We start from the raw sequence: 20,447 nt of genomic DNA, 5'->3' as shown, positions 1-20,447 counted from the left end.
AGCCTTGCCTGCCTATTTATCAGCTTCTCATACGGTTACCTCTGCATCTTCTTCCATATGTCCCCCGAGCACGGTTCAACTTCCACAAGTTCACCCTCAATGCAGTACTCTGTTTGCACGTAATCACCTTTTAAAGACTCACTTCTGCTATGCTGCCTATAGTGAATCAAGTTGACATATATATAAAATGTATATAATTTGCCTTTTGTTCCCGTTCCCTTCCCCCTAATTTCTGTCTGTTTGTCCTTAAATTGTGAGAGTGCCTCCAGGACTTTCCTTCCTGAGTGTTTAGAAAGCTCCCAGCAGATAAGAGATACTACTGTAAATTATTAGTAGTATATAATTAGGCTCGGAAGAATTAAATTTTTTTTTTTTGTAATTTTGATGGATAATATCCATGTTGATTTTTAAGCATTTTTTAAAATGTTTATCTATTTAAATTTTCAGTTTCACAGTGGGTTCCAGGAGGCTCCCTGCAAATCCGAGGGGCGCCGAGATACCAGATCCCTATGGGTACTAAGTGAGGGGAAGGCTGCACTAGCCGGGCAGAGCAGAGACCACTCCCATCCCCACAGTGTCCTTGCCCTGTTTGATTACAATTGATGGATGTTTTATTTAGTTTATTTCTGTGTGTATGGAGAATTTGATTTTTAAGTACAATATAATATAGAATCCTACCAAGGCTATATATAATAAGTAGGGTTTCTGACTGTAGGTTTTAACCATCAAACACCAATTAACCCCCCACCAGATAGAGAAAAATGAAATCAGTGTTTATCCAATAAACACCAGAAATGCTTAGTCAATTCATGTTAATATCACCTCTTTCCAGTGCAGTTTGTTTACATAGGCAATGTCCCTGCTCTGTACCTAAGGGCTTGTTTACATAGAGCAGTAATGAGCACTATAGGGGGTGTGATTTCTAAACTGCACTAATGTGTTGCACATTAATTGGTCTGTGTAGACCCTCCTTGTGCACACTAAAGGTTCCCTAGTTTGCTTTAATGTAGTGCTGTTTCAAACAGTACTACATGTATATAAAAAGAGAAAGCCCCCCCAACCCCCAATTTTTGGACATATATATAGAACTTAAAACATGTTCAAAATAAATCCTGAATAATTAAATTAATAAACCCTCCAAAACAGAAGCCCTATGTGATAGCGTGTTAACCCTACACAGGGCCTGAAAGGGTTAATGTGGGCCTGTGAGGCCAATTAGGGTACTTGGCTGTACCTGGAGGAAGAATCAGATTTAACTGAATAAGAGGTCTGATGGGTTGGAATAGGCTGGATTGTAAAGCCAGGAAGTTTGCACAGAAAAAGGCTGCAGGGAGAGAGTCTTCAGTCACTCTCTACGAGCTGAGAGGAGGGGGAGGTGAAAACCCAGGAGGGAGAATAAACCTGGGGTTTTAGCCCTAGAAGAAGGATCAACCCCAGAGAAATTGTGGGGAAAAGAATCCTGAGAAGGCTAGATAGGAAGAAGCCCAGGGAAACAGTAGCAAGGGATAGGTCTGTGCAGACCTTGGCTGCATGTATAGGCAACCCAGAGTAGAGGGTGGACCTGGCTTCCCATATCAGCCACTGGGAAGTGGCCCAGGAGCACTGGAGATGCCAACCAGACAGCTGGTCTTGTTACTCTGGAAGGGGAGGACTATAGTGACCTAGCCAGAGGGCTGAGTCATGAAGAAGGAGCACCCTGAGCCCTGGAGAGAGAGGGGTCACACGGTGCAAGGAAGGGGGTGTCAGACCTGAGTGGAGCTAATCCCCAGAGGTGGCCACAGGAAGGCACCTCTCAGGGTGAGTGAACCCTCTCACACCCTAGTAATAAGCAAGGAGGATCAGGTCAGGAGAACAAAATCAGATGGATGTGATTAATTTCAGCCGCAGCCTTTTCAGATTTTTATTTCTGACATCTTGATGCAGTGGCTTTTGTAGATGACCCGTAGGGGCCTGTCAAACCATAGGTACACAAGAAAATAAAGAACTATGTGTGCATACCTGCAAGTACGCAAGCACACACACATAAAGGAAAAGTTGCCCACCACAGTTTTGGAAAAGTTGTTAAAATGCTATCCCCTCTCAGAGAAGCAAAGGCATAGGTCTGATCAAAGGCTGACAATATGGAATCCACACTGACAGATCAATACGTGGGTGGGATCCTTAGTCTAGAAGAAATATATTGTAGACTGATGGTGTTTGGCATTTAGGCAAAGTGATGGATAGTAAGAAGGAAGTGCTTGAGCTCTTTGTCTCTTCCATCAGCGTAGGGTCTTAAGCTGTAGCCTGTGTTCTCCCCAGTGCTGCTCTGTATGAAACCACATCCAGCCCAGCCTCTCAGGGTATGTCTAAACAGCACACTAACCCTGGGATCTGACTCAGGTTTAAGCCCAAACCTCCCTTCTATCCAGACAGAAATTAGTTTGACTTAGGCCAGCAGCCACTCTACTCAGGACCACAGACCCTGCTAGGGGTAGGTAGGAGCCCAACTCCCTTTGTAACATGAGTCAAAGCCCAGGCTTTTTGCAGTGTGGACACGGCTCAAGCCCAGGTCCCCAAAATCAGGTGTGGAGAGTTTGCCAGCAATATCCCACAAGCCCCTGGGGCTGAGCTTCCCAGTACTTGAATTCCAAAACTTGCCACTCACTTCCCAGGAACCAGAAGCAACCTCCTGGTTCAAATGTAGCAGCTCAGCATTTAACCCTTCATTTCCATGTGGGCTGCTCAGCTGGAAACACAATCAACGCTGACACGTATTAGCTATGGACAGCAGTACGATGAAGTTCTAACTGGCCAGAGGAACACAGCCAAATTCTGGTTAATCTCTGGTGCAAGGCAAGCAAAACATACGACGTTAGCAACAGTTCGAGAAACGATCATGTCTACAAAACTATATCCAAGAAGCTGGCAGCACTGGGGATTGGCTGGATAACAAAACAACACAGATAATACATCAAGCAGCTGAAGACAGAGTACCACAAAGTCAAGGATGCCAACAGCACCGCTGAGAACTCTCCATATTCATGTCTCTTTTGTGAGAAATACAATTGGTTACCTGGAACTGTAGCGAGCACTGAACCCACAGTGGTGCATAAGAGTCTCCTGAGCAGGGATGGCGACCTTATTAACTCTCCCCTGCCCCCATCACAGGCACCACTGGAGGAGAGACAGCCACTCGATGAAGGGCAAGAAGTGACTCTGGAGCTGAGGCCAGCAACCGAAGAGGTTATGCCGCTAGAGCAGCTACCGCACATCCTGAGTCTGTACTTGGAGGACCTATTTGGGAATGGCCATGGGGTGCAGCCTGCTGAGGAACCGGCATCAGAACAAGCACCAGAGCAGGAGCCAGATCCTGGTAAGTTTCTGCTGCCATATTTATTGTTATTAATATATAGATGGGAGGAATTTCTGGCTAGTGAGCCTGTTAACTTATTTATACAAGACAGGATTTTTGTATGCTGCCATTCAGGGTGCAACTCAAGCCATTTGCCTAGTACTCCCCACCCCCTTCCCACAATGCCAGTGGGATTCAAAATGCAAGCTGCAAAAAGAAGAAGAAGAATTTAATGAGCATTTTTCCTAAAATTGTTACTAGTTAATCACTGATTTTTATACTTATGGTTTGGGGCTCCACAATTCATAGCCTCATGTACCTCTCCCATCTAATACAGAGTACCTTATAAACTGGCTACACACACACTGTTCCTAACTATTGTGTGGGATTTGTCCCCAATAGCAGTGAAACAGCAGAATGCCAAAGCAAAATACTTGTCTTTATACCTACAAAAATGCTTGCTCGATGGGGAAAAAATGTATATTTGGCGCTAAACTAAAAATAAACAGAATTTAAACACCTGGACAAACTGGGTGGAAAATGCTACCTCATCAGAATGGTAACTTTTCATGTCCACTTTGCACGGGGATAAATAACTACATAAGGTGCAGGGAAATGAACAATCAGACCCCTGGCTTTTACTCATGTAGTTCCCTTGTGGTTGTGTTCTTCACTGAGTGAGATTCCCTTTGGTGACTCATTGATCCAGATCAAGCCAAAGTTCTACATTTATTATTTCGCTAGGTACTAACTATTCTGAACTAGCTAGCTTTGCTTCTTCCAACCCTGATTGATTGATTGTTTGTTTGTTTGTTTGTTTTAACTAAGCCTTGATGCTTGGGAAAAATGTTCTAATAAATTCACCATCATGCAACAACTGGTGTCTTTTTTAATAGTGAACAAACAGAGAAACATTCCAGTTTCCCAGTTCATGTCCCATTTTACCAACGTAACACATATCAACTCATTTCTTATACCAGTGATGTAGACCACATAGGCAGGGTGCAAAAAAGGACACTGGTGGACCCAACTCTCATGTACACCACTCTGGCAGTGCACAGGGTGTAAATATAAGTTAGATTTACAATAAAGTAGAGCTGGTTGAAAAATGGATTTTTCAGTCCTGCAAAAATAATTGAGAATTCAAAAAACATTCCTCCTAATTCAGGATGAAAAGGCAAAATGTTGAATTATTTTGTGAAAAAAAAATCTGAAAAAAATTAGTTTGGGGACAATCAAAATGTTTCTCTTCAGTGAATTTGAAATGTTTCTTTGCAGTTTCAACTCTTTTTATTTATTTTATTATAAAATACCTTTTGAAATGAAAAGTTGTTTTGAGATGAAAAATTGAAACTTCATTCCTAAAATGTCAAAAAGGCCATTTCAGCATTTTCAAAACTTTTTTTCAATTTTTTAAAAAATATTTTTGCCAAAATTGATACAATTTTGTGAAAAATGTCAATTTTTACTACATGGCATTTTCTGGTGGAAAACTGTTTTGATGAAAATTTTCTGACCAGCTCTACTGTCAAGCCCCTTTACACTGTTGGAGTAGTGTAAAGGGGATAGTGTAAAGAAGAATTGCCCTCTCTCTCTCTTTCAGTCTCTCTGTCACACACACACTCTGTAAATAAGGATTATCTTGAGCTCTGCTATTTTCCGCTCATGCTGGAGATGACCTGGCATAGATCAACTGGCTAATTGAAACATAAGCCTGTACAACTGAAGTAACCTGCTTCCATTGCGCAGTGAGCAGTCATGCTCAATGGTATTACTTGCAATTACTGGACTACTGGGAATCAAGGACCTGTTTAAAAGGGCTATACAAATACAAATGTAGTAACCCTTGCATGTCAGCATTATTGGTAGAGATTCTAGGGTGCTTTAGGCAGAAACATTGTGCAGGACTGATTCTACTCCTGGCTTTGCCATGGACTTGGTCAAGCTACTTCCTCTTTCTGTGTGCCTCAGTTTCCCAACCTGCAATGTAAAAATTGGGTCTACCTCACAGGAGGGTCATAAGCCTTAATTTATTACTCTCTGTAAAGTGCTTTGAGATCTTCAGATGAAAGTATTAAAGAAACTCAAAAAGGAGGAGAATCAAAAGGCAGTTAGGAGTCTAAATGCCACTGAACGTCAATGGCAACTGGGTGCCTAACTCCCATTGGTGCCTTTGAAAATACCTCCAGAACTATTAGTGCTGTATTCATCATTGGGCAGAGAGGGGTAATCTAGTAGTTTAAGAATGGGGGTGAGAATTAGGAAATCTTGAGTTGTTTTATGTGGCTTATAGTTAACAATTATTAATTTATATTTCAAATGTAGTATTAATCAGTATGGGCTAGTGTACTTTCCATGGCCCTTATTCAGCAAAGCACTTAAGCACATACTTGACTTTAAACACGAGCTTAACTCCCATTGACTACAGCAGGAGAAGGGGAGAGGAAAGATTACTTTAAAAGTGAGGGGGAGAGGCAGGGAGGATCAGATGGGAAGGTCGCAGTCATTACAGTATGATGGGTGGAACTGAAGAAGGAGGGTGAGGTCTCAGGAAGGTCCTAGTTTGGTATGACACCTGGGGCTGAGGAATGCAAACCAGAGCAAGGCTGCTACCTCAAACTGTGTCTCAACATGCTTGTTAATTATTAATTATTTATTAAGTATTATTTTTTTTGTTTGTAATGCAGTAGGGCCTAGGAGCCACAGTCATGGCCCAGGACCACATTCTGCTAGGTTGTGTACAAACACAGAACAAAAAAATGGCCCCTGCCCCAAAGAGCTTACAATCTAAGAGACAATAGGTGGAGACAGACAGATAGGGAGCACAAGATCTCTTTCCTACAGCTCTGCCTGCCTGCTGCATCACTTATTGCTAATGAAACCTGGCAACAACAATTTGTCTGGAAGAAGTTCTGGAGCACAGTAACTTGCACAATAGGCACCGACTCCATGGGTGCTCCAGGGCTCAAGCACCCACCGAAAAAAATAGGGGATGCTCAGCACCCGCAGGACTGGATTAATCTTTTGTGGGCCCTGGGGGCGGAGAAGAGCACCCACCGGCAAAACCAAAATTCAGCACCTGTGACTTGCACAGTGAACCACGTCACACAGACAGGAGTTTAGCCCAGCTGTGGACCTGGTAGAAGCAAATGAGTTATTACAACTGCTCAGCCAGAGATCTACTGGCCCTGGAGTAGGGCTCTCCAATGTGGATCCAGCCTTGGGAAAGACACAGGAAAGAAAAAACTAAAGGAGTCATGAATAGTGCATTGGCTCTCAGGTCACGTGAGGGGACCACCCAGGGAGACAAGTGCTCTGATGAACCCACAGGAGGCATCTACAAGCCAACAGATTCAGTGGAGAGTCAGAAAGTACCCAACATGAGTCTGTCGAGATGTCAAGCTTGCTGGAGAGCCCAAGGACAGAGAATCATCCTGAGGCCAACGCTGCAGGTTTAAAGAGACTCTGAGACTCAGCTTGCAAATTAATAAAGAACTCTTTCCTTACCTAGGCCTGCTTGCAGCAACACTTATAGCTGATGGAGCAGTCATTACAGCAAAATTGTCGTTAATGTTGCTGATTACAGAATGGAGCCCTAGATGCCTGTGTGTTAGTAGCTTTGAACTGCTGGCATCTCTGTTTGAATTTTCTTTTTATTAGCAGGATGAAGGGGACTCTTCCAAAATCTCTTGAACCCTTCTGGGTGGATTTGTTGCATGGGGCACCATGGCCACTCTGTGTCCCCTCCTGCATTGACTGTACCCATTATGCATTGTGAAATGGAAGGGGGTGAAGAAGACTGATTGTAAAGCACCAGGGAAGGGCATTCCTTAGGCATTTCCATTTGGAAGGATGATTGCATGGGAGCCCCTGTATTCTCATCCCTTCTGCCTCCCCCTAGCTTTTCCAGAGGGGATCGGAAGAGCAAGGTCAGGGAAGCAGCTGTTTTAATTGAACCTGAAACAAATTGATTCTTTTCCTGGGTTTATAGCAGCCAATTGGAAGTGAAGTGCTCCTGAGCCCCTACAGCAGTATGGTCCCAGAGGCAACTCCCTTGTCTCAGATGGTTTCCTAACCGCTCTTTTGCTGCTCATATCCTCTGCATGCATTAAGCAGTTTAATTTCATGCAAGATTAACGAGTGTATTATTATCACATGGAGTTTCTTTCCTCAGAGAGAAGAACACATTCGTTTATTTACTCGCCTTGAAGTGCTTCCCAGCAGATGAGGACTCCAACTAGTCTGGACAAGCCCTGATACCGCTAAACACTGGATCGCTGCCACACGTGGGACTATCAAATATTCAGCCACTTGAACATGACCTCTCTGTTGCCAGCAGGACAGATGCATTTAGGAGCACAGGGCTGATCCTGCAAAGTGCTGAGTGTCACTTGAAAAAATCAGCATGTTGTCAATTCCTGCTGGAGTCAATAGGAGCCAAGAACACTTATTTAGCACCTCACAAGGCACTGGGCACCTTTCAGGATCAGGCCCACAAAGTTTACCACACTGGATCAACCAATGTCCATCCATTGCAGCATCCTGTTTCCAGCACTGTCCAAAGCCTGATGATTCTGAGTAAGGCAAAATGTCCCTAGTAATGCGTCTAGCAAGTTGCGTGGCACTATAAATGGGTGGAAGGGGTTCATTCCTGACCTCTGGTTGGTTGATGCTCTGGAGAATGAGATATGATTACAAACGTTATAGGACCAAAGAAAGTCTCTTCTGAGTGCGTGTTAAGTAACACAATTCTATATACTTTGAAATTATACCTGAAGTGCATGGCATGAAAAATACTAGGAGCTCCTTGAATCAAAGTACTGAGGCTTTATTGTGAGCTACACAACCACCAGCTTTATTGATCATGCCCACCCTGCCTGGGGGCTCACCCAACACTGACCAAACTCTCAAAGTCCTGTTCCCCGCCGCAATGAGCGCTCAGTATAAGACCTGGCTTGGATTTGGGGGTGGGGCTGGTTTCATAGATAGTTGGCCCAAAATCCTGGTTAGGATTGTGAAGTAGATTTCCCCAGAACATTACAGATACAACCTAACAGGATCGGATGTGGCATATGTCCTCAAACAAGGAGCATATGGCTCATGCAGCAGGAATCAAGTCTCATACGGTTCAGCTTGATAACCCATGCCCAGGCTGCAATGTGATGACTGGCTGAGACCCGAGAAGGGATGATGTGACACAGAGATTGAGAGAGGCAGAGAAAGTGACCTTGTTGTATCATATGCTTTGACTTTCCGAATTACTCCAGAACAGGGTCACCTCGGATGAAAGAAAATAGACTGCATGTGGCAGACAAAATCTCAGGTTACTCTGCGCTTCTTACTTTCTCCCCACCCCAGCTCTCCGTTATTAATATGGTTCCTCTTCCCTGTCCCCTCTCTCTTCCTGGTCCTCCTTATTTTAACCAGTATGTTTGCCTGGAGCCATGCCACCTTGTGTGGGACTGTCAGTGCTCAGAGACTAAGCAGACTTGGGCCGGATCAGTATTTGGATGACACAGCATAAGGAGCGTTCAGGGGCTGCAGGGAATGGTGTTGGTGAATCAGCAGGTGGCACTCTCTCCTCTGAGCCAATGAACCTATGTGGTGTCAAGGGGCACTTTGTCACGCAGGCTTAGGTCGGACATACACCCCAAGGTTGCGACCTCTTGTCATCATGAGGCTGGGCATGGCACTGTTTGTAAGAGTATAGGCTTACGTGTAGTTATTATATACGTTTGTGTGCTGTAGAGGTGTTAGCCTCAGTGCCCTGAGCAAATGCTTTCTAAGGAGTTTGCATTCCACAGCTTCATCTGGATACACTTCCTCTCCTGAAGCTCTTACCTTGTGGTGCTGAATGCTATCAAGCAACCGCTGCCTTCCTGGTTATGGGTGGGGGAGTCACCCTGAGAGGCGCCCTCACCAAGGTATCATGAGATTTACTTAATGGGTTTTATCGACTGCCACCTTTATTCCTTGTCCAGCTTCAACTGTTCAGCTCCTTTACCCTTTAGTTCATCCAAGTCCCACATTCTCTTCCTCAGTGACTTCATCCCACTCCTCTGCTACCTCTAACTTCCCTTCCCTGACCTCCTCATTGGTCCTCAGCTCTAGATTGATGGCACCACTCACTTCTCTGGTCTTTCTCGCTCTCCCATGCTTTCACAGAGCTCTCTCTCTCACAGAGCTCCCTTCCTGTGATCAACACCTCACTTCGTTTACCAAATTCACTCCCACCTGCCTGGTGTGAGCCCACAATGCTTCTTGTCTCTCCTACCAATTTATATTCCTGACAGAGCTCCCTCTGTAACATCCTTCCACTCCTTTGCTTCCACCTTCAACTCCAGTCTCTTTTCTGGCCTTGCCTCCTCTCCCCGGTTGCTCCATTCTGGCCATCCCACCAATCTCTAGTCCTGTCTCATCACTCTGCTTCCTCTGCTCCTGTTCCTGAAATGCTGAGACTCTCTGGAGAAAATCCAGGCACCACTTCAACTTCCACCACCCACACCTCATTCTCTTCATCCATCTTCTGTGCTATGCAGCTCTTCTTCTCCCCCAAATTGATTCCTGTGGCTACAGTTCTGGACATCTCTTCCCCACCTTTGACTCTCTCAGCAAATCCTTCTCTCCCCAAGAATATCACCAGCTTTGAAGTGGAAATCAGCTCCATTGTCAGGAACTTTCACTCTCTCCCACCCAGTACCCCTTCTTCCTTTGCTGAAGTCTCCACTTTGAGGGGCCTCTCCTTCTTTTGAGGGCCAACTTTCACCCTGCCCCCTTGACCACATCTCCTGGGGCCTGATGGCCCTGCTCCCTCCCTCACCTAGTGTTCCTTGTCCTTAGCGATCAACAGGCTATGGCTGCCCTTAGCTTCAAAAATCTCCCCATAGCCTCAACCACCCCTCCAGTTACTGGCCCATCTCCTTCCTTCTTTCCCCCAGACTCCTAGAATGTGCCTCTGCTCTCACTGCCTCCATTAAAAGAAAAGGAGTATTTGTGGCACCTTAGAGACTAACAAATTTATTTGAGCATAAGCTTTCATGAGCTACAGCTACTCTGAAATTGCCTCCATTGTCTTTCTCATTTTGCCTCTGATCCCCTGCCATTGGCTTCCTTTCCCCACTGACATTGCCCTTCCCAAGGTCGCTCACCAACCACCAGGTCTGGACTTAGCCTCTTTTCCAGTCTCATTCTCCTTGGTTTTTCCCTCATCTTTGACACAGCTGATTCCCCTTGGTCAGCTCTTGACATCAGTACTGCAGCCTGCCTGAATCCCACTACCCTCCTCTCCAATCCCACCGCAATGATGGTGTGTGGAAACCATCTCCCTCACCCGTTATATCTCCCTCTTTGATCCCCTTTGCTAGCTCCCTCTCACAGCCTACAGCAAGTTCAAGCTCCTGATCCTCACCACCTTCAAGGTTCTATACCACTGTGCTGTGACCTACATCTCAATTCCCCACCCCTGCTAATCCCCTGCCTGCTCTACCCTCATCTCTCACCTAACCATCCCCTTTGCATTCCTGTCCCTCTCCCTTCTCTGTGCCTTCTTCCACACTGCCTTTTTCAGCTGGAATTCTTTCCCACTCATGGGCTCTGATCTCCCACAGACAGTCACTTATCTCCTGTGGCAGGAGAACATGGCTCCTGGTCTTGCAGCATCCTTCCTTTCCCTCCTTCAAGTCTCCCCTCTGAACATACTTCTTCCATGAAGCCTGTCAGTGTCAATCCACTACCCAGGGAGTCATGTTATGTATCTGTATTAAAAAATCCCACTGCCTTGCTATGCAATGCATCTGCCTTCTGCTCAGCCAGACCTTTCTGTATCTGAATGGTTGTCTGTTGCTTCTCTATTCAGTGGTAAGCTCTTCCATGCCCTGCATGGAGCTGAGTACCTCCACTCAAAAGTAATGATAAGCAATGGGAGTTCAGAAAACGCTTTGAGATCTTCATGAGGAGAAAAGGTGCTTAGATACTACAGCGATGGGCACTATGGAAAAACCTATGACAGACGGATCAAAGTATTATTGTTTTTGATTACTCTGCCTCATTGTTTCCTCCCACCTTCTCTTATTCACTCACTCTCTCATACTTCTCCATTATTTATTACTCTTTCTCCATTCTCTCTCCTTTCATCTCACCTCTCCTCTTTTTCCAATGTATTTCTAATTAATCTATCTCTGATTTTCTTCCCTCCGATGTCAGTCTGTCTTTCCCATCTCCTCCCCATCCACCCACAGCCCCCATCCTCTTCTCCAACTCATCTGCATCCCATCTCCCACTCTCTGTTCTTTATGCATGAGCTAATTTCCGCTATTCCTTCACATGGGCTAAACGATCCACTCTGTTGTCCTCCAACAAATAAGCTGACAGGGTAATGAATGGCTTTGGATGGTAATTAGTGATGGAGTTGCTAATAATGAAATTCATTTACATTTTAAGCACTGCACAGAGAGAGAGAGAGAGGAAGTAGGACCCTGTCATTAACACCCCCTGACATCCCTTGCCTTGGGGGGAGCTCCCTACCAATCAATTTTAGTGATGCGTAAACTGTTTAACATGATTGCACCTCATCTTCCCCATTTAGGAGGCTGTAATAAGCAGAGTTTGTTAAGCGGCAATTAGACAATAAATGCTGCCTTGGATTTAAATACCCAATCAGTGCAGCACTGTGGAGGCAGGCTCCATAGAAACACGTAGCGATTTCAGGATGCATCCAACCGCTGGAGAAGAGGTGCAGAATTCTGCACTGGACCATCAAGCCCTCGACTGGCTGCTTTGCTTAGCATCATGTCAGGCATTAGCAGATATAAATATTAATATGGAGACAAATGCTGAGCACCCACAACTGCCACTGATTTCAAAAGTGGGGAGTCAGCATACAGGATCCCTTGGGATCTGGTCCATATGGCATGGACTGGATTGGGACATATAGCTATAGCCCTATGCCACTGTGAGGCATTGTGCATGATGCCATTCAGAACTCAGGGAGAACATGCATGCTACGCCACCTTTGGAGAAGGGGTTACATCCACTCCCCTCTGCACTCAGCCAGCTCCACTGGCCGATTCAGAAGGGTTGGGATGATTATTTGTATTGGTCCAGCCCTCCCCCCAACCACCATGAATTGCCATTGTTCCCAGCTCAAGTGCAGAAACGGTGGGATGGGTAGAGAGAGATAATCTGGTCCCGATACATATGTGGAGCCAGATCCTCAGCTGGGGTAAATGAGTGGAGCCCCCTTGACTTCAGCACAGATAAACCCATGAGAAAATCTCTACAGCAGGCAGTCTCTCTGCTCCTGATCCTGTATCAACCAGGGCACAGCTTGATTCTCAAGACTCTTGAGAGATGCACGGCATTGTGCTGAAGCAATATGCATTTCTGGAGCTGTTTAATGTCTTATCAAGATTTGTCATCTTCTGTGCCCGCCATAAAGTTTATGTATTGAGTTAATGAGAGCTGCCTCTGCCTTCCCAGCCCTTTATTCTGTGTCAATACATTCCATGAACAGTTGCCAAACTCCTTCCCATTTGTTTTCCTAGGCTTTTAGCCTGAAGATGCATCTTTTTAAAAGAAGCAATTTGTGTGAGAAGCTTAATTCATCCCAGCCTGACTGAGAAAGGAGCAGAGCCGCTTTGTGCCTTACTTGAGAATTTCACAAACATTCATCAGACATGAGGGAGAAAAACAACATTGTTTTTCATCATACGAATGAGGAATTCATGTTTTAAAAGTAGCTACTGTGCAGGATCCCTACAGCGTGGCACTCGACAGGGACACAGGAGATCTGGTTCCATTCCCAGTTCTGCTACATACTGCCTGCATGACCTTGGCCAAGTCAATTAGTCTCTCTGTGCCTCAGTTCCCCACCTGTACAATGGGGACAATTTGTCCTCTGTCTGTATTGCCTACTTAGACTGAGATGCAGATTCTGTCCCTTACTGGGTGTCTATGCAACCCATAGTACAATGGGGCTCTGATCTCTGCTGGGGTACCTGGGTGCTACCTTTATACAAATCACATCATTAAGGGCAAATCTTTAACACAGTGGGACTAGCCCAATTCTACTCAGCAGGATGGAGCAGAATTTGGATCCACTTCCCTTGCAAGGTGAGGAACGCAACATGAGGACTCACTGGGCAGGAGAGAACAGGATAGAATGTGGGGCATCTACAACTGTACAGATCCACTAGCCATCCCTTAGCTAGTACATGCCATCTGTAGATCTCAAAGCCATTTACTAGGTATTATTAACTCTATTTTACAGATGGGGAATTAGAGAGACAGAGAATTAGCCACGGTCATACAACAGATCAGTCGGAAAGTGGACTACAGCTCTCTGATTCCCATACTAGTGCACTGTCCTCCAGATCACACAGCCTCACTGGGAAGGTGCCCCTCACTTCTCCCACCACTGTGGAGAGCAGCCAACAAGCAATTCTGTTCCCACTCCACACTCTTGTGGGGAAAGATTCCCTCCCCCTGCAGCACTGTGGGAAGCCCATGTCCTCAGGCACAGGTTCCAGGTTTTGGCCATAATATTTTAACAGGTCAAAGACTCAACTGCAAGAATCTTATCTGAAGGACACTGTCAGTCCAGGCTTCCCAGACACTCACTGAATGTGGACTGGTCTTTGGGGTGGATTGGATCTGAACACCACTTGTAACTGCACAACTGGGTTTCATCCAGGCTCCTGCTGACATGAGATCAGGTAGATTTTTAGTGCAGATGAAAATACGCCATGGGTCTCGAGAGGCAGAGCAGACTCAAGTGAAAGCCAATACTCAGGATGTCTTTTCATCTCACAATTCTGCATCTCAGCTCTGCGATGCAGTGGAGAGAACCGCACATGCATTAGGGACTATTCCATAGGGGGAAGTGAATTTAGTGTGAGGAAAGGTGCCAGTTTTGGAGGCTGAAGTCTCTCTTTAGCCATGGCAATGGTACAGAACAGGCAGCATCAGTGCAAGCTTCTGCATAGACCTGGAGAGGCTGGAAGAGGATCTGAGGGGAATCCAGTCCCCATTGCCGATTTAGATCTTGGAGTTCCTAACACATGGTCTCATTCATTTCCATAGATGTGCCCACAGTATTTGCAGGCACCTCCATGTGCCCATGCAGCAAGGCAATTAGTCACCCAGTGTGCATGCAAAATCTACATCTGGGACTTTCAAAAAAAACCTAAGGGAGTTAGGCTCGTAATTCCCACTGAAATTCCATAGAAGTTTGGAACTGAACTCGCATGGCTTCTTTGCAAATCCATGGCTAGGTGTTTGCAAAGATTGCTGGGCTAGGTAAGGAAACCAGCTGAATATTTGTCCTTTAGCATTAGATCTGTGCTGGGGGCACCTGTCCGTGAGATTTTGCACACAGACCGCTAAGAGCTGACATCAACTGGTGTAAGCTACAAGGGAATCTCCTCCTACCTTCTATGCAGTCAGTGCCACTTGGTGGTTTCGGATGGTCCTTTACTGAACCCTGGCATTGGGCTGGATTTCCTAATAGCAAAAGAACTGGTGCTGCACATGTGTTCGACTAGGAAATGACCAAATGGCTTTGCCAAGGAACACTCACATGCCACGCGACCTCCATCACTGGGGCGGTTAATCACAGCATAGAGGTGAGCCTGCCTGCCCTTGGCAGAGCACAGTGAGACAGCTGGGGAGGTCCTGAGGCATGGCTGGCTAGCTAAGCACCTGGCTGCACAGACAGGATAATTATTTGCTTAATTGGGTGCCCAGCCCCACTTGTGCTGCTTGCAAAGGGAGATCATTGTGATTTATTTGAGAGCTCATTTACATCTTGTTTCTTGCTTGGCTCCAATGAGAGCTCAGCCCCCCCACTGGATCAGGCCCTCAGTCTGCATGTAGGGTACCCATGGCAAGGGTGGCATTGGTATTCGTGGGCCCTGTTGCTTGGGGTGACAATCAGAACCCTTAATGCCCATGATCCCAAATAACTGCCTGCCTCATTCCTGGCACTGACTTTCCAGGAGCCTTCCCACATCCCCTGGGAGTCAGCAGGGGATCACCAGCTGGATCTTCACTCCTCTCTGTTGTGAAGTGTTGGGAAAGGAGCCAATGGGCCAGGGAGCTTGCTGCTCTCCTCCCCCATGTCTGGGCAGAGGAGGTATAAGTCCATGGGGGCTCTTTCCTCCTCCTCTTCTGAGGACCCATGTGTCTGAAGCCTCCAAGCCAGAGGCTTTCCCTCTCTCCTCTAAAGGGCAGGGAAGATTAACCCTGGGGATCTTCCCTCCCCTTCCACATCACATGGTCAGGAGGAGGGGAGTAGCCCGATGACTCCCAGGCAGATCTGGGCTCCTCTGTCACAGTCAGCAAAGACTGGAGCTCCATTCTCTCTTGCATTTAGCACAGGGAAGAGGGAAGTAGGCAAAAGCCACCTTTGTGCTCTCCATTGTGCCAGGGCAGGCTGGGTTGTCCGCCCTATCCCTCAGATGTAAGTCAGAGCAACCTTAGAATTGCTCTAACTTATGCCTGCCCAGTGCTGGGGCTGGGAGTGCTCCGGCCATTCCGCCTGCCCAGCGCTCGGGCTGGGTGTGCTCTGGCTACGCCACCAGCCCAGTGCTGAGGCTGGGGCTGGCAGCTTGGGTGGGGGTTCTGGCCGGCCGGGGGTCAGGACAGGTGACGCGGACTGGGGTGGCTGAGGCATGCTGGCTGGGGGGTTGGGCCAGGCGGCAGAGCCCAGGGAGGCTGGGGCCACGCTGCCTGGTGCTCCGAGGCCGGAAGAGACTGCGGGTGCTAGCCTGGGGCAGGGGCCAGTGGGCACAATGGGGGTTGGGCTCCCTTGGGCAAGGAAGGGGTGGGGCCTCCCCAAACCAGGGGTTCACCCACCACCCATGCATGTGGGTGCCAGTGGGCGCAGCAATGCTAATTCTGCTTGCAGAGTGCTGGGAGCCTCACGCCACCTCCCACTGGATATTTATCCTTGCCTTCCCGGCGAGGTTGCTTTTCCTCCTTCCTGATGTCTCTTTTATTGTGTTCATTCACTCCATCTTTTAGGCAGCAGAATGAGGACATCAACAAATGGCAGGCTCTCCATCCCTCATCGCTACTCGGTGGGAAAGCATTACTGTCAATGCACAGAGGGGCCATTCCCTCCTGGGAAGAGATTGAGGGTAATATGGGCCTCATGCTCATTTATTGCAGGGCTCGTACACACTGCCCCACCGCTGGACTCAGACACTGACCTAGGCAGCCCACTCACCTGATCTCACTTCCTCCCAAGAGACCCTAGGCAGGGATGGGCCAACACATCTCCTGGAGTGAGCAGAGGATTCAGTCCCTGTGTTCATGCACCATGCTGCTCTGAATTTATCCTGACCCATCTCCTCCTAGAGGGGCATGGCTGGAACTCCATGTTCAGTCAGTCCGGAGTTCATTTGGCTGCAGCATTGGACCAGCAGGACTCCAGGGCACTATGGGCGTTCACCTACTGCTCTAACTCTGTATCCTCAGTACCCCATCCCTCTAGCCCCTTTCAGACTCCCCTCGATGGCAGGAGAACTGTTTCCATGTTTGCTCATTTTCTCTCCACATTGCTCCAGCCAGGGCCCAGCTCAGCCCTAGCATTCATCCTCCGGTTTCTAGGAAAGGGGCAATTGAGACTAGGAGGTCTGGGCTGAGTTGTCCCCAAATACTCTGCTCCGGTGGCTGAAGAGGGAGATTGAATCATGCTAAAAGCCTTATAACCTACATGGGGATGAAATGTCCTATGCTGATCCGGGGGCAGGGTCTCCCTGAACATCTCACAGCAGATTCCCCATTGACCTGGGGTCAAGGATTGAGGTACAAGGCTCCCTGCACCCCTCACAGGAGACTCCCTGTGACAAACTGGAAATTTCCTGTAATATTTGTACCTCAGTTTCCCCATATGCTGCATTGTTACCCTCTGGGTGCAAAAGAACCGTTTGCTCTCAGGGCACAGTAAAAGGCATAGGTATGAATGCCACCTGGTTGTCTGAGTCAGGATGGGTCATTCAAAAGGACTGGCTGAGAGCGATGGATTTCAATGGAGAATCTGAGAAGACAATGGAAAACTCAGTCACCAGGACATTTTAAGGAAGGGCCACTGAGATGTGTGCCCCTTGTGGAGGTGCACGGTGTGGGAGCTGACCCAGCCAGACAGGGAGAGGCACGAGCAGCAGCAGCTGCCTGTACTTTGCTGACATTTGCAGTTAGCAGTTAATGTCCTTGAGCTGGAGAAATCGCCCACGGGAAGGGGCCAGTTTCTCTTTAAGGGGGCAGGACTCCAGAAGCATCATGAAGAGAAAGAGTACCGTTCCCTCTCCCTCCCCACAGCTGCTCCTGGACTGGGGAAAAGTCAGACTCTCCTTTTGCCAGAGACTGAGGGAAGTGCAGCTGGGGGATGAAGCAGAGGGCTCCGGGCTGGGCTGGGAGGCTGATCAGGAGTGTGGGGAGAGGGAGGAGGAGAGCAGGAGGGGGAGGAGGAGGAGGAGAGGAGGAGGAACTGCTAATTACACAAAACAGCTCTGGGGGCTGCTGAAGTCCAGAATGAAGCAAAGAGCAGCAGAAGCGAGTGCTGCAGTGGGAGCAGAGGAGGCACCGGCAGGAATTCCCACCCGGGGAGAATTCTGCAGCTCCATCCCTTCTGGGGACTGATTCTCCGGCACAGCCAGGAGGGGACTATCTGGGCTTGACAGAAAGTCCTTCACCTGGGGAGGGAGAGCGCTGAGTAGCCAGTCAGAAGAGGCAGAATCATGGAAGAGCAGCACTAAATTGGTCCCCTTTCTCTGCTGACCTGGACCAAAGGGAGTTTGTAGCCAAGGATAGTCTCTGGGATGGATGCTGGCGTTTAGACATCTGATCTGACTCATTTTCCCTCCAGGAAGGGCAAGCGATAGCTGCCAAAGGGGTGGAATCCACACCCATGCCCCCCGTAGCCCAGTCCAGGATGGAGAACTTCAGGAAGGTCAAGACATCGGAGCAGGATAGCCCACTGCCCTTCCCTGACCTGCCCCCTGGCGTGGTGGAGATGAAAGTGAAGGAGGGCAGCAAGATCAGGAATTTGATGGGCTTTGCCATGGCCAGGATGGAGCTGAAGGGCACCCGGCAGATAGTCTTCAGTGGCTGTGGTCGGGCAGTCACCAAGACCATCACCTGTGTGGAGATCATGAAGAGGAAGCTGGGGGGTCTCCACCAGGTCACCAAGGTGCGTTACAAGACCCTGCTGGAGGTCTGGGAGAACAAGGACCCCCAGCCTGATGGCCAAGTGGAGAACCTCACTGTCCACAAGAATGTGCCCTCCATCTGTATCCTATTGTCCAAGGATCCCCTGGACCCCAATGAGATGGGCTACCAACCTCCGGAGCCCAGGGATGGGCTGTGGGCTGAAGAGGGGGGAATAGAGGAAGATAGACTCAGTTCACCCCCACAAGGGGTGAAGAGACCTTTGGCACTTCCGCACGGGGAGCTGGCTAACAAGAAAATGCAGGTACAGGTACCAGAGAGTCAAAAGGGCTTGGGGACTATGGACTACATGCTGGACTATCATCACTGACTCACTCCCACCCCCCAGAGAAATAACCTAAGCCATATGTAGTGTACATAGAAAGGAGATTATATATTGAAGACAACTCTAAATTTTTAGATGCTTTGTAATCAATAAAGGGACGATGAAGCCAGTGCCTTGCTTGGTCATGAGTCCTGATGATCTTGCGTGTTGCGTAGCTTTCCCCACAAAGACTCTGATTCGTAGACACTGCTGCTCCCCTTCACTTCCCCAGCCCCCCACCCTCTGCTGCTCTTAGGGCTGGGGGCAGTGATCAGCTCTGTTCTCAAGCTGCAGGGAGCTGGCTAATTAGAAGGAACGTGATGAGAGACATCAATCCAGTGGTGGGAGCAGTAATGCACCAGGATCAGCTCATTTGCATGTGGAAGCATGGGGGTGGTTGTCATATATTGGGTGGGTACAAGGCTTTGCATACAGTCATGGGTGCCATGGTAAAGAACAGGTTTCCTGCCCAGAGAAACTTGCAAACTGAAAGGCACAAGAGGGCAGGGTCTGACAGAATATGCTCTAGGGTGTGGCACTGTGTGACCACTGAGGCTGGAAAGGGTTAAAGCCCAATGATCATATTAGCTGATGCTGAGGTGAGAGGAGGGTCCTGCTGGGGCTGCTGACCTCAGGTTGTGTGTGTGTATCTATCTGCACATCCATTTCCTGATCCCTCTCCAGGGAAATGGAAATGTAATAATTTTAATCTAATATCCCTACAGGCCATAAAGGTGCAATTTGATCCGGGGGAGCTCTGAAGCGCTAACTGACTGTCAGTAGCACAGCACGCAATCTCCCGCAAAGGCTTCTCCATTTCAATAACTGCTAATTCAAACTGGGTATGTAATGCTCAAGATCCAGGAAAATCCACAGTGCCAAAACTTTTTTCCCCTCACCTAGGCTGGGAGCTCCTGATGCTGAACCTGTGCTTTTGTGTGTGCAGGAATTTAGAGAGGTTTTTAAACCGTTCCTCAACCTCTTCCCCTCCACCTCCCCACCCAGCCCCTCCATACTAAATAATACCCTCTTGCTGGAAAGGCTGCAGTCTCCCCAGCCCTGAGAGTTCCTGCCTCTGCTAAAGTGTTCTGCTTCTTTCTCCTCCCATGTGTGTGTAAAGTGAGCAACTCTCTCTTCCCCTGACACTGAGATGGTGTTTATCAGCCACTGTTCATAACACAAGGCCCACTCTGTTCCTTCAGTGAATGTTTGTATTTCTGTCGGGAGCACAGAGGATGGAGGTAGGGAAGAATTAATTGATTCTGAGTGTGATTGCTTATAAGTGTCCAGCTGCTGTGGAACGCAGCCGTTTCTTCTTTAGCTACAGGGTGTGTCTCAATCCATAGACAGGAACTCCAGGCTTGGAGAGCTCATGTGTCTCAGATGATTGAGAATGTGTGTCTAACAGACCCATTGCTCTTGTCAGTGGGACAAAGAAAACCCTCAGGAAAGGAAATCGGTGTAACTGCTCTGTTTCTAACCACAAGTGGAATGACTTGTTTGAATCTCAGTGCCCTGACTAATTGGTGACAAAGCTCACAACTGAGATGTGCAGGTTGTCCCAGGTGGTGGCCCAGACAGGAA

General features: G+C 47.8%; 1 protein-coding gene across 1 annotated transcript; it reads left to right on the top strand.

Moving 5' to 3' along the window:
- The first annotated feature begins 2,634 nt into the window (after positions 1-2,634).
- RPP25 (ribonuclease P and MRP subunit p25) lies at positions 2,635-18,994 on the top strand. The gene is made up of 3 exons (XM_007065853.3): positions 2,635-3,352; positions 16,352-16,467; positions 18,198-18,994. Exons 1-3 carry the CDS (start codon positions 3,226-3,228, stop codon positions 18,867-18,869), a joined length of 915 nt encoding a protein of 304 aa, XP_007065915.3. The 5' UTR covers positions 2,635-3,225; the 3' UTR covers positions 18,870-18,994.
- Positions 18,995-20,447: the final 1,453 nt, after the last annotated feature.

The sequence above is a fragment of the Chelonia mydas genome, chromosome 10 (genome assembly GCF_015237465.2).
Source record: "Chelonia mydas isolate rCheMyd1 chromosome 10, rCheMyd1.pri.v2, whole genome shotgun sequence".
In the NCBI taxonomy this organism is placed as follows: Eukaryota; Metazoa; Chordata; order Testudines; family Cheloniidae; genus Chelonia; species Chelonia mydas.
This window is presented reverse-complemented; position numbering and strand designations above follow the sequence as displayed.